The 12,943-nt window shown below is 40.1% G+C and overlaps 1 protein-coding gene across 6 annotated transcripts; it reads left to right on the plus strand.

Moving 5' to 3' along the window:
- Window positions 1-342: 342 nt before the first annotated feature.
- Window positions 343-11,523, plus strand: tpm1 (tropomyosin 1 (alpha)). 6 transcript variants are annotated; one of them, XM_079683229.1, is made up of 10 exons: window positions 347-572; window positions 929-1,054; window positions 4,383-4,516; window positions 4,872-4,989; window positions 5,789-5,859; window positions 6,624-6,699; window positions 6,899-6,961; window positions 7,074-7,143; window positions 7,715-7,793; window positions 8,722-8,937. In XM_079683229.1, exons 1-10 carry the CDS (start codon window positions 459-461, stop codon window positions 8,723-8,725), a joined length of 855 nt encoding a protein of 284 aa, XP_079539355.1. In that variant the 5' UTR covers window positions 347-458; the 3' UTR covers window positions 8,726-8,937. The 6 variants fall into 6 exon arrangements, with proteins under 6 accessions (XP_079539357.1, XP_079539355.1, XP_079539356.1 ...); XM_079683228.1 differs by lacking the exon at window positions 929-1,054 and adding an exon at window positions 1,246-1,371 and having other exon boundaries at window positions 349-572; XM_079683231.1 differs by lacking the exons at window positions 7,715-7,793; window positions 8,722-8,937 and adding an exon at window positions 10,687-11,523 and having other exon boundaries at window positions 343-572.
- Window positions 11,524-12,943: the final 1,420 nt, after the last annotated feature.

Below are 12,943 nucleotides of genomic sequence, written 5' to 3' on the forward strand. Positions count from 1 at the left end.
TAATGTATTGCTTTTAAATGTGTTGCCACAGTGGTAAAACACATTGTGTACAAGTGTAATGCAGATCAACTGCTCATCCAGTGAGCCTCATCTGCATCTCTCCATGGATTTAATGGCTTCTGTGGCATTACCATTAAGAAGCCTTTCAGTGTGAGCTGCCTGCTTGTCCATCACACCCCATATAAAGGCGTATCAAAAGTCAAATGTTTGGGCGCAACGAATCGCAGAGCGGAGCCTTCAAAAACGCCCGGGCACCCACACACGCCCACACCAAAAAAGTAGTGGATGTCCAAAAGAATCCAGTCACCCCTCCCTTCCCCATACATATTTGACAGGGCACAGTCAGGCATAGCCTGTACTCCAGCTCAGTGTTCAGTTAGGCACAGACGCTCTAGCCACTCTCCCACTCTTCTTGATTTTCATTCGGATTTGTTGGTGCCGAACAACAAAAAGCAGCCATGGATGCCATCAAGAAGAAGATGCAGATGCTCAAGCTCGACAAGGAGAATGCCTTGGACAGAGCTGAGCAGGCTGAGGGAGATAAGAAGGCGGCGGAGGACAGAAGCAAACAGGTCGGCTGATTTTTTTTTTTTTTTCTTATATGGAAAACTCAAAAACTCTTAGAAAAAGCATGAATACAGCAGCGTAAAGCTACTGCCCTTTAAATGGACCGCCAACTAAATACGGATTAATTACTTTTAATGGACAATCTCAATTTAATAATAACATCTTTCTTGATTATTGCGGATTTTAACACTTCATTTTAAACTTTTTGAGGATTTAAATGGAAAGAATGTTTATAGTCGATTTTTAAAAAATTAATTAATGAGAAATTTTTGTTCAAGAATTGTTTGATAATGAATTGAATAATTGCATGTTTAATTGATATTTTATTTGTATTGTATTGTGTTTTTATATGCATGTATAGTTAGAGGACGATATAAGAGAGTTGGAAAAGAAATTGCGCATTTCTGAGGACGAAAGAGATAAAGTGTTTGAGGAGTTCCAAACTGCTGAGGAAAAGCTGCTGACTGCTGAGGAAGTGGCCACCAAGGTATAAGACCCTGACGTGCATGAGCTTCCCTAACTTTTCTGCTCTCTTTCCCCTGTCCTGTCCTCTCCTGTCTGTCTGTCTGTCTGTATGTTTGTCTCTCTGTCTCTCTGTACGCACTCCTGCGCCTGTGCGCGTTCACGCACCTCCTCGCTGATCACCTCTGAAACTATCTGCACTGAAACTCGCCTCAGCTTGAGGACGACTTGGTAGCTCTGCAGAAGAAACTGAAGGGAACTGAGGATGAGTTGGACAAGTACTCCGAGGCTCTTAAAGACGCTCAGGAAAAACTTGAGCTGGCTGAGAAGAAAGCCACAGATGTAAGTAAAAAGGAGTTCACAATGGCACCATTTCTGCACCACGCTTCTTCACACCTTCATTTCTCAGCACTGAGTGTGGCAAGCGACAGTTCAACACCATCGAGAAATAAAGTATCTTATCTGTGACCACTCAAACTATAACACCAATTGGACTTTTGATATAATGTCTAAATTATTGTTGAACTCTCGCTTGATATTCACTCATCACTTGAACAATCCCTTACACGTCTGCCCAAAGAAAGTCAGAATGGCTGTTAAAGTAAAAAACTCATTATTTGTTTTAAATACAATTAACTAATAGGCTAATTATTCTTACTAGGTATAACATTTATTGTATAATCATAATTTGTATTCCGGCCAAGATTTTCAGTCTTAAAGGTAATTACGCTGAGTAAGTGTTTTTCAGTGAAGGAGCCTGTGCGTCTCGTCTTCCTCAGAGCAGGCGTGTGGATAAATATAGCCCACTGCTTTATATGGTCAAGATAGAGCTCACATCTGCGGCTGTGCTCTTTGCTTACCACAGGGGGAAAACACCGTTTCCAATCAAATCGCTCTGGGAAGCGTATGCATTTTAAGAACACAATAACTTATCAACAGAAAACCTAAATAAATAGTACGTCTAAAATAGTTTCCACTTTTGGACAAATCACAGAATATTAAAGAAAATAACTTAAATGTTGACATTTTTTATGTCGTGACCTGCTTAGGAGAAAATACACTTCAGATCATTGTAAACTTTTTGTTCATGTTAAACAATCGCTTGAGCGACCGAGTCAGTGTGACTGCATAAGCACAAGTCAATCAAGGAATCAATCTGTTCTGTGGCATCCAGGATAACCCGTTGAAATAATCCTTTAATTGGATTCCTCCGGCGAGTGTGACTACTTTACAGTGTAGTGATTTCAGTCTGTCACATTTGATCTTGTATTTTATTCCATATAGCTTTATATATGGAGTTCCCCCCCCCCTAAATATTCCTATAGGGAGGTTTAAGTATGGCTGTAGTGCTCAAAGGAGTTTAACTACTACTTCGTTTTTTATGATCTTGCTTTTTCTTCTTTCATATTCCAGGAGGGTTTTCTGTGATATTTTCAAAGTCTAAAACGTAGCCTGTAATTAATGTATTCAGTGAAGAATAAATAAATGGCCTGGAGTGTTGCACTACCATGTGTAATGCTCACAGCTGACCCGAAGAGGGCGCTGTGGCTCTGTCCGCCTGATTATCAGTGCATTGACCGGGTGTGTTCCTGTCATTAAAAATGCATTGTTACTTTACATCAATTAAGTATAACATTTTTATTTTTGTATGGGATAATGCAGCAACATTTAGCTATGTAAAGCTTTCCTTAAAAATGGAGAATAGATATTTTTTTAGAACTATTTTGAAATCAGCAGTACTTCCTGGACAAATGCATTTCAGTGTGCGTCTCCAGAAAGCTCATGCACGGTGCAGCTTCACGCAGCTCAGCAGCACCATCAAGGACGTCATCTCGCTCCTTGCCAATTTCTCGGAAATTGTGCTGTAGCTTATTAGTGTAGTCTCTTTTAATAAACAATGGCCGGAATTGTATCGTTGGAGGCGGTGAAACGAAAGATCAAATATTTGCAAGATCAGGCAGACAATGCTGAAGAAAAAGCCGAGAGATTACAGAAGGAGTTGCTTGTGGAGAGGAAAACCAAGGGACAAGTAAGCATATTTAAAGCGTGCAGCCAGATAGGAGCTGCTAATCAAACGCTAAATTACCCATCTTCCTCTCGTAGTATTTTCTTGTATTTTACGCAGTGAGATAGCGGGATTTCTGTTGATACACAGCAGTGAGTGCTGCAGCTGAGCTTTACATGGCTCCATGCAGTGCCACCAGAGTAGCCTCACTGAGGGTTGGATAGCCTGCTGCTCCGGGCTAAGCGTTTATAATTGGTAACGTTAGGCCGCCGATGCCCAGGTCAAAGCAGCTGAACAGCAGTGGCACATAGTATCACAGTGTTGCCTTTATATCCCTTCTTACATCTCCTGTGATGCACTTTGCTGTTAACGGTCCCATTCAACCTGCTTTCCAGTTACTTCCGGTTGCATTATTCTGCAGGCATGCCAACCGCAGGTTAAACATTTGAATGAGCTATTTTCAGAAAACAGGAAGTTCAAAGTAAACTGTAGATGTAAGGTACCAGTGTGCAGTGTGAGCTTGTGCTCTTTGACGTGTCCATATAAGGACAATATGTTTACACTCTACCAAATAGTGATTTCCCTCCGTGTTTAGGTTGCTGCTGTTATCTTGAGGGTAAATACATCTATGTCCAGGGGCTTATAGTAGTCTGATCCTCTCTCTAATTTATGTTAATCAGTGAGGAGTTGTACACGCAGTTAAAAGCATTGCCTCAGTATTTATAGGTTAAGAGTAACTTCCTCCTTGTTACTTCACAACCTCAGTTGCACTTTGGTCTACCAGTGCACACTTTGAACAGCAGGCGAAACAGGCAGGACAGTGCAAATCTCTTACCTGCCAAAAAAAGATAGCATTAAGCAGAAGTAGCTACAGGTTTACTTTTTCCAAAGATGCCAGATAATCTAACCAAATGTTGCACATGTGACCGGTTAAATTAAATGTAAATGTTTCTAAGTCGGGGGAGTTTCCTCTGTATGTGCACCATGTGAGCAGTCATTGACAGTTTAATTGTCTCCCTTTTGACTTGAGCCTTGTTAATGTTCTCTCAGGGGCCTGTAATAATGAGGCAGGGTATTAAACCTTCTTTCAGCTTGGGAAAATTGTTATCATTATGCAAAGACAATGAGGAGCAAAGGTGAGACTCCTGGGACGGCTTTCCTCCCAACAGGTGTCATACAGAAACACTTACAAACAACTCAACAACCCCTACCCTTTTAGAAAAAAACTCAAATTCACCACCTACTGTTATTCTTTAGGCAGCGTGTATGTGTGCACTGATTTCCAGGTTGTTTGTTAAAGAGTGCGTCTTTCAAGAGCTCTCCTGACATGCTCTTCTTCTTCCCCTAGGCTGAGGCAGATGTCGCTTCACTTAACAGGCGTATCCAGCTGGTGGAGGAAGAGTTGGATCGTGCTCAGGAGCGTCTGGCTACTGCCCTGACCAAGCTGGAGGAGGCTGAGAAGGCTGCTGATGAGAGCGAGAGGTGGGTCCTTATGACCAGCGTAGACTCAGTCCTCTGATCTCTGCTGTTTCTCTATGTTGTGCAGAGAAAGGGTTTTTTTTCCCTCCCTTTGTTTGGGGTACAAGCAGAGCCTCTGTGCTGCAGAGCTAGATGTTAACTGTGTAAGATAATGCAGTCATTTCCCAACATCCCAAAAACAAGATATTTCCCCCCTTTTTCATGTCAGAAAACAATAAGCCATTCCCCTTAGAATGTTCTGTTAAAGCTTTACCTACCAGCTTTACTGTGCACCAGACATGCGTCTCCTCAGGGAGACTGTAGGCTATCAGGTTTCCTCTCCTGACTCCTAACATGCCTTGACTGTTCTCTCCCACAGAGGCATGAAGGTCATTGAGAACAGGGCCATGAAGGACGAGGAGAAGATGGAGCTGCAGGAGATCCAGCTCAAGGAGGCCAAGCACATCGCTGAGGAGGCTGACCGCAAATATGAGGAGGCAAGTTTTCTGCCACTGTTGGCCACCCTAAAAGACTTCTGCAACATCAAAACACACTGATGCTCATTTAGTGCAATCATTGTTTCTATTACAGTTATTGAAACTTTCCAAGATATGAGTTAAATAAAATCTTAATCACTAAATTCTATTTTTATGGTTAGATTAGGAAGCGTTTTGACCCAATTATGAAAACATTGGTGATTTTGGATTGAAACTTAAACAATCATATGGTTCCTGCACACTCCTGTGGGCGCCCATATTTAGAGGCTGGTGTATATCTGATAATGAATGACAACATGATTTAACAAACTGTTAATCATTAATAGAATGTAACTTAGTACTTTTACCTAAGTACTGTACCTAATAACACATTTAAGGTGCTTTACTTGAATATATTCATTTTAGGATACTTAATATTTCTACATCAATACATACATATACAATTTATTGCGGAAATAAGTAATTGATTATGAGATTAGTTAATACTTGAAATGGAGTATTTTTTACAGAACTGTAGTAGTATTTTAACTTGAGGGTCCTCCACCACAAGTAGTTGTAATAATATAAAATACATCTTAATAGAAGGGGTTATAATTGTTGACAATTACCCTACATAAATACAACCTAAAATGCTCTTCTATCAGGTACATTTAAAGTAAAGTAAAGTGTTGGCATGTTTAGTGCTTGTCTGTTAGAGGTATATTTTCACTTAGAAGGAAAAACCCCGTAACCCATCCCGGTTGTGTCCCAGTCATCAAATGGTGGTTGAGTTGTAACACTTTGTCTGCTGCACCTATAGGTTGCCCGTAAGCTGGTCATCATTGAGGGAGACCTGGAACGTACAGAGGAGCGCGCTGAGCTGAATGAGAGGTAAGACGTTTCACCTGTTCACACTTAATCTGCACTTACACTCGCTCGTGCACTGGCATTTCCACAATTTAAGCTTTAAGCTCTCATACACACAGTATCAGACGTGTATCCAGTTGAACTTTGTGTCCTGTGTTCTCACTGTGTTTGCTGATTATTTGCATGCTCTCCATGGCTTGAATGGTTTTGACTTGCACACGTACGCCGCGCCCACTAACAGACGGGCTCGGACAGCGGATGATGAGCTAGGGCTTATGGAACAAAGCATGAAATCGCTAAACTCCTCAGTCACTAAGGTACTACAAACCAAAACTAACCCTACACTAATGTCTCTGATGAGTGGCTTCCCACTTCCAGCCACTGCTGACTGAACTCCTGCTTTGCTTGATGTGCTTTTTCTTTTCTTTCTTTTATGCTCTTTTGCTTTGGGAATATAAGAATATTTCAAACCTTTAACATGGCAGAGTCTGCAAGAATAACATTTAATACAAGCATGATGTTTAAATACAAGAGTAAATACAACACTCATTGTTATTCTGATATGCCTGCTGTGTTAAGGCACCCTAAGGTACTTGGGTATCCCTCCTCGTTGAATCCCTGTAGTTCTTATTTATCTTGTTTCCTCTCCCCCTCTTTCTTTCTTTCTTTCTTTCTTCCCACCTGTTTTGTGTCCACCTCTGGTTTTGTCCACCCTTACTTCCCTCCTTTTCCTCCAACCCCCCCTCTCTTCTCCTTCGCAACTTTATCCCCTCATCGTAAAACAACAGCAAATGCTCTGAGCTTGAGGAAGAGTTGAAAACTGTGACCAACAACCTGAAGTCACTGGAGGCCCAGGCTGAGAAGGTGAGTGCGACCGTCTGGCCGAGTGCATGCTGTCAAACCCCTGAGCAGAAGATCCTGGGGAGCAGAAAGCATTCAATTCAGTTTTATATCATAATCCATATCTGTTAGAACGTATTAAATGTGTCCGAATGCACTTAGACATTCAGAGTTTGACTCCATGTCCATATGTTTGACTCCTATCATTGTTTTTGGCCCACAGTACTCACAGAAAGAGGACAAATACGAGGAGGAGATCAAGGTCCTCACCGACAAACTCAAGGAGGTAAAGTTTCACAAGACCTTATCTGGGAGTCCAGGGTAATGTGTGCAGGTCACAGGTGCTCTATCACACTCGGAGTGTTGGAGTAACTCATAAATCTTTCTCTGTCCCACAGGCTGAGACTCGTGCTGAGTTCGCTGAGAGATCAGTAGCCAAGCTTGAGAAGACCATTGATGACTTGGAAGGTATGATTTTTCCGCCCCTCCCCCGAAAATGCAACTCTGCTTGTTTTGAAACAGTTATTGTTTCAGTGGTGGTAGGGGTTACAAAAGCTAAGTGCTTGTTTAAAAAAAAATCTCTAAAAGGCCCACGTTATGCTTTGTCTTTCACTCTATTTCTGCTTCCCTCTTAAAGCCATCAGGGCTCTTTTTAACACGGCATCATACTTTTGTTGTTCTGACTCCTATCCTTTTGTCTATTAGTGTAGGTGTAGGTTATTTGTTTATTAGTTTCATGGTAGGGAAATTGGCTTTGATGTTTATCTGAGATCAGGCCGAAATGTTAACTCATAGCGAGGCCCAAAGGCAGAGAGTGAAATATATGATCCATTTATTCATGCCAATCCTTTCCCATACTTTTGCTGCATTTCCATTCTATCATTTTTCTGGTGTAACTTTGTTTTCCTCTTCCTCTGTTTTCTGTCACCTCTTCCTCTCTCTCTCTCTCTTGTCAATTTTCTGGATGCTTCACCCCTCACCTCCTTGCCATACGCTCCTTCACCTTTGCCCTTTCCCTTCACCCCTGGCCCACCAATAGATGAGTTGTATGCCCAGAAACTGAAGTACAAGGCCATCAGCGAGGAGCTGGACCACGCCCTCAACGACATGACTTCCATGTAATTTCCAACTTGCTGCACCTGTTTTGTTTTGGCTTTCTTTCCCTGCACCCGTCTTCCCTGTACAACAGCTATCTCGCCTTTTATCTTCTCCCTTACATTTTCTTTTACTAAAAACAATGGGTACATTTACCCATTGGATCCGTTTCTACACTTTAAATGGTGATGAAGCTATGGTTTGTATAGTCTTAATGCGTATTGTCTTAAAACAGACATTGTGCTATCCCGTGTCTGTGATTGAATTCAGATTTTAAAATCATTTCAATTCACTCCGAGTGGTTCCACCCTCACACTTCTTTAGTAGTGTGGTTGTGATGATACTGTATGCCCTTAGTGTCAGTATCTTTGGTGTGTGAAAATGCTGTAAACTGGACTGAAGGAATGTTATGCATTGTTGTTTTGGTCAGTCTATGCATTTTTTAGTTCTATAAACATTTGGTGACAACACAAGCAATGCATGCAAGTTGCTTATTGAAATGTTTTCATCTATCTTACGAAAACATTTCAATGACTCTAACTCCTCTGAATGCTTCCTGTTTCCTCTTCTGCTAACATGGTCTACTTCTGTCCAGAAGAAAGGCCTCCTGTGTGTTTGTGAGATCTTTGAGTGTCACTGTTTAGCATCACTGTGGTTGAGCCCCCAGTCTTGCTAAATGAGTCTTGTCCTTTGAATATTTGGCCATTCTGTGGGAGATGGACAAAGCCCCCCACTCCTTTGTGCTTTTGCAGAAAAGTCTCGATGTAATCAGAGGAAGGACTTGGTCTGACCTCTAGATTGTGTATGTCAGTGTGTGCTGCCTCACAATGTCTTGCCATTGTGAATTTGTAGTGTAGTGCCATGACTACACATATTGTAGTGTGCATCTCAGAGTCCCGTAGCTCCCTCTCCAGCCCCCTGGTTCACTGTTCCTTTTCTCTTCCCAAACAGATAAATGTTTTACACCTCATCAAAGACGCCTCCTGCCGGCTGAGTGGCATCTGTCTGCTCTCCAGCCATCTCTCTATCCCCCATCCCTTTCTGTCTTTGCGTTCCTTTCTTCCTCATGTTTTCATCCTCCTGTCAAAGTTTATTGCATCCCATCACTTGTACAGAATCCTAGAATCTTTCTGCATTGTGTAAAAAAAATAAACGTCCTTCCTTCTATGTAAGCTGTATCTCTTTACTCTGTCCTCTTTTTTTTCTTTTTCATTTATTTATTTTCAAGCGGTCCTAATAAAACCAGGAAGCCTTGATTTTTAAGTTTATGTTTTTCATTCTGTTTCTGTATCTCAGCACACCATTTGTTGGGCTTTCCCATGCTTTTCTTAATTCTTGCTCTTTTTATTTTCTTCAAACATTGTTCTGTGGACCTGAGATAAAAGGAATATCACAGTGGTGCCATGAGCACAGAAAGCTAGAACTAAAGGTACTTGAGCAAAAGCTGAGCCAAGTTGTCTTCTCTCTTAGTATTACAGTTTGATGCATGCAAGTTCGTCCACATTAAGCGCTGTGACACAAGGAGCTGACTGGAAAGTGTTGGGAATTGTAGGGAATTATTATTATTATTATTATTATTATTATTATTATTATTATTGGATTATCAGGGAGATTGTATTGAAGTAGAGGAAAGGGATAACAGTAGTGGACAGAACAGTATGTTAGATGTGTTGAGCCTCAACTTGTTGCCGGAAATTGGATTGAATGAAAATGCTATCAGTGATCATGAGACATTGGTTTTGTATGAAACGCGGTATCCTGTCATATATTTAAATAAATATACAACAACACATATTGAGTCTTTTTATTAAAGTCCTTCCAATTTCTTCAGGAACAAAAGCAGACGTGAGCAATGATTTGGTGTTGTCTGTTTGGAGACGTAGTTAAGCCACATCCTTTAACTCTTAAAAATGTCTCCTGCTCTGTTGTTGATAAGCAGTATCTAATCATATATTACGACTGACTTGTGAGGGAATGTTGTGACCAAATTGGCTAACGGAGCTAAGTATTTATAATTTGTTGTTCCTTTATTATACCATCTACTTTGAACAACATTTTTTAAGATGCCATTTACACCTTTCACCTTTCTGGGTTAAATCTGCTCATCCTCTGTTTTCAATCTTCACACTCTCCCACCTTGCTTTACCTTCTGCAGAGGGGAAAAAAAGGGCTGGATTGCCAAACCCCCCTCAAAAACAAGGGCATAAAAACACTTTGATTCAGTCATTCAAAGGCTATTCAGAGACTGTCAATGTGTTAGAAAGATTTCCAAAAGTATCTGGTGATCTGTTCTAGAGAAGGTAGGTATCAACAGGCATGTTCTCTTTCCCTCTTCTCCTCTGATTTACTTTCCTCTCTCTGTTTTTCAACTTGCTTTCTGACTGCAAAGATCCCCTCCACCAGAACCTTCAGAAAAACCGTCTGCTCACTAATGAACTACGTGTGGCCTTAAATGAGGACTAAATTGTGGGAATGTTGTATGTGTTTTGTGTTTAACGTGTGTTTGACAATCTGATCCAGAGCAAGATGCAAAGCTCTTCCGTTTGCATTGTTCAAGTACAATGCCTGCACTGCTTGAAGTCTGTGTTACTGTTCGTCATAATGTGTTTTTAAATTAAATGATAATCAGGGATTAACTAAAATATATAATGCTGTAGGCTAGTATTATAATCTTACACAATAACCATATTTTATGGATTGTTGCTGTGCGTATGTGTATTAATAAGATCGTTGTAACCTGTTTGCATGGTGGCTTGCACCTCATAGTATGAGCTTGTTTACTTTCTGTCAGTGACTTGTAGGTTTTAATCATTTTTTTTAACCTGAGTGTTGCAGCCAGCTTGAATATTAATTTAAACTGACTCACGTTTGCCTGTTGTGTGAGATTAAAACTTCTTCATTTTAATGTTCTAACAGAGAAACTGTCACAAGCTAAAGAAGAGAACCTCGGTATGCACCAGATGCTGGACCAGACTCTAATGGAACTGAATAATTTGTGAAAGCACAGTCTGACCCCAAAAGCACTGTGGTTTTGGCTTTTTGTACTTGCACCTTGCTTCACCATAAACCCCTCTTCTCATACCTTGGCCATGGTGGAGATGAAACAGCCAGATGCTTTTCCTATTGCACCGTCCTGCCTTCAGCGGAACTCGACCAACAAGCGAAGCTCAGGGGAAGTAAAGCTTAACCATTCCCTTTGATGAAGCCTAAACTGAGAAACAAGATTGTTTTTGCAAGCAACATGTTTTTAATCTTGTAATGGTGTCCGCCTTTTGCAAACCTTGAGATTTTTTGACAAGTGGTGAAATGAAATGTGCAACATTGTTTTTAACATCTGCATTGAAGCTGATCTGGTACATTCCATTCCACCTTGATTATGCACATACTAAAGGACAAAGTGGAGAGATTTTGCTCTTGGTTAAACCTCAACATTATGCACATTTTGAATTCTGTAAGACAAATTATGTTTAAAAGATGTATGCTTCCCTATAAGAAGCTTGTATCACTAGTATAAGTATACACTGACTACACCTGTCAGCTTGTATACTGGTGCTATAGTATTGTTTAGCAGTGACGTAAAATGCTAATGCATTACATTCCTATTCTTTAAACCATAGTTCAATTTTTTTTCATTTTCTCTCTAAAGTATGATTTCAGTCATCTGGTTGTGCATTTTATTAGTGTAGATGTCTCAAGTGTTTATCATATCTGAAATGTACAAATTATAAAAATTAATAAAAGCACGTTCTGAAAGTTTTGTAACTTTATGTTTGATGCATACATAGTGTTGTTGTCAATCATAGTGATGACCGAATGTTTTCTAACTTTATTTGTGATGCATATATAGTGTTGTTGTCCATCATAGTGATGACCGAAATGTAAGGCCTTTATACTTTTTTGGGGTGATTGATAACACCTGATCCATTCAGAGGAAAAGGCAATGTATTCAGGAGACTTCATCTTTCCCCAAAGAGGTGTCGAATGTGTTAAATGTTCTGAGCAAATGTAGATCTGTTCATTTTCCAGCCTGATTGCATTACGCCTGGCTCCCTTTTTGCCTGGCCTTTCAGTTTGACTTCCAGCTGGGGAAAAACATGGTCGTGTGTCTCCTTGGTTCACTGGAGCTCACTAAGCATCACTGGGCAATATCACTTCAGTTTAAGAATAACCAAACCATGTACAGTAGCAATGTTGAAAATAACTGCCTTTGGTTGAGTAAAAATAGTAAAATCATAGAAGAGAGGGGGGGTGGAAGGGTTTTGTATTAAGTCTTCTGTTTCAAATAAAGTGAAACATTTTTATATTAAATTTGAGTCACTGGGTAAAACGACGTGGAAATTATTGAAAAAAAGACAATACAATCATGTAAATAAATGTAGCTTTATTGTCCCTGAATGGCCTTTGTTGTTCATAGTAAAGAGGTGTATTCTGTGTTTTCTTAATAGTGATACATTTGGTTAGAAAATGTCACTGGTTTACATTGTAATGCCTGGTCTGTTATTTTTCTAAATATTTATGAAAAATTCACGATATTTTTTCAATAATTTCCACGTTTTGGGACCCAGCACCTCAAATGTAATATTACAATTAAGACACACCTTTGTAATTTTAGATTTCTGCAACCAACTTACTAAAAACCAACTAACTAGTCTATTTAAACTAATATAGGAAAATATAACTGACTATAATAGAAAAATATTATAGGCTACTCACTTTAATAATATCATTGTGTGATTCGTATTTGCTAATGTTTATCCATATACTAGCCTACTTCTCACACTTCTTAGCTAATCTTGGGGAAATTCCTTGTTAAGAAGATGTGTTGCTATGTTGTTAGTTTCAGTCTATTCCTGATATGGCCTCCCTAACTTCCAGAATGCTTCTTTCAGTATCACCAAGCTCAACCCCGCCCTTTCTCCTTTCTCCTCTCTCTCTCTCTCTCTCTCTCTCTCTCTCTCTCTCTCTCTGTGTGTTTAAATATGCAAAACAAATTATATTCTTCGTCTTTCACTCTGCAGACTGTATGCTCTCTGTAGGCATATGACTGACTGGGATTTCTTGAAATAAATCAAATAAGACAAAGACAGCTGAATGCTCTATCCACATTTGACAAATTCGCGCCACACTGACTAACTCATACAATAACGAGTTTGACAAGAAGTTGAATTTCATT

The sequence above is a fragment of the Notothenia rossii genome, assembly GCF_949606895.1.
Source record: "Notothenia rossii genome assembly, chromosome: 5".
In the NCBI taxonomy this organism is placed as follows: domain Eukaryota; kingdom Metazoa; phylum Chordata; class Actinopteri; order Perciformes; family Nototheniidae; genus Notothenia; species Notothenia rossii.

Coding starts and splice junctions, on each gene's coding strand:
- tpm1 (XM_079683231.1), top strand. CDS start 459: ATGGATGCCATCAAGAAGAAGATGCAGATGCTCAAGCTCGACAAGGAG. Junction 1,055..4,382: donor CTGAGGAAGTGGCCACCAAG/GTATAAGACCCT, acceptor TTCTTCCCCTAG/GCTGAGGCAGATGTCGCTTC. Junction 7,144..10,686: donor GACCATTGATGACTTGGAAG/GTATGATTTTTC, acceptor ATGTTCTAACAG/AGAAACTGTCACAAGCTAAA.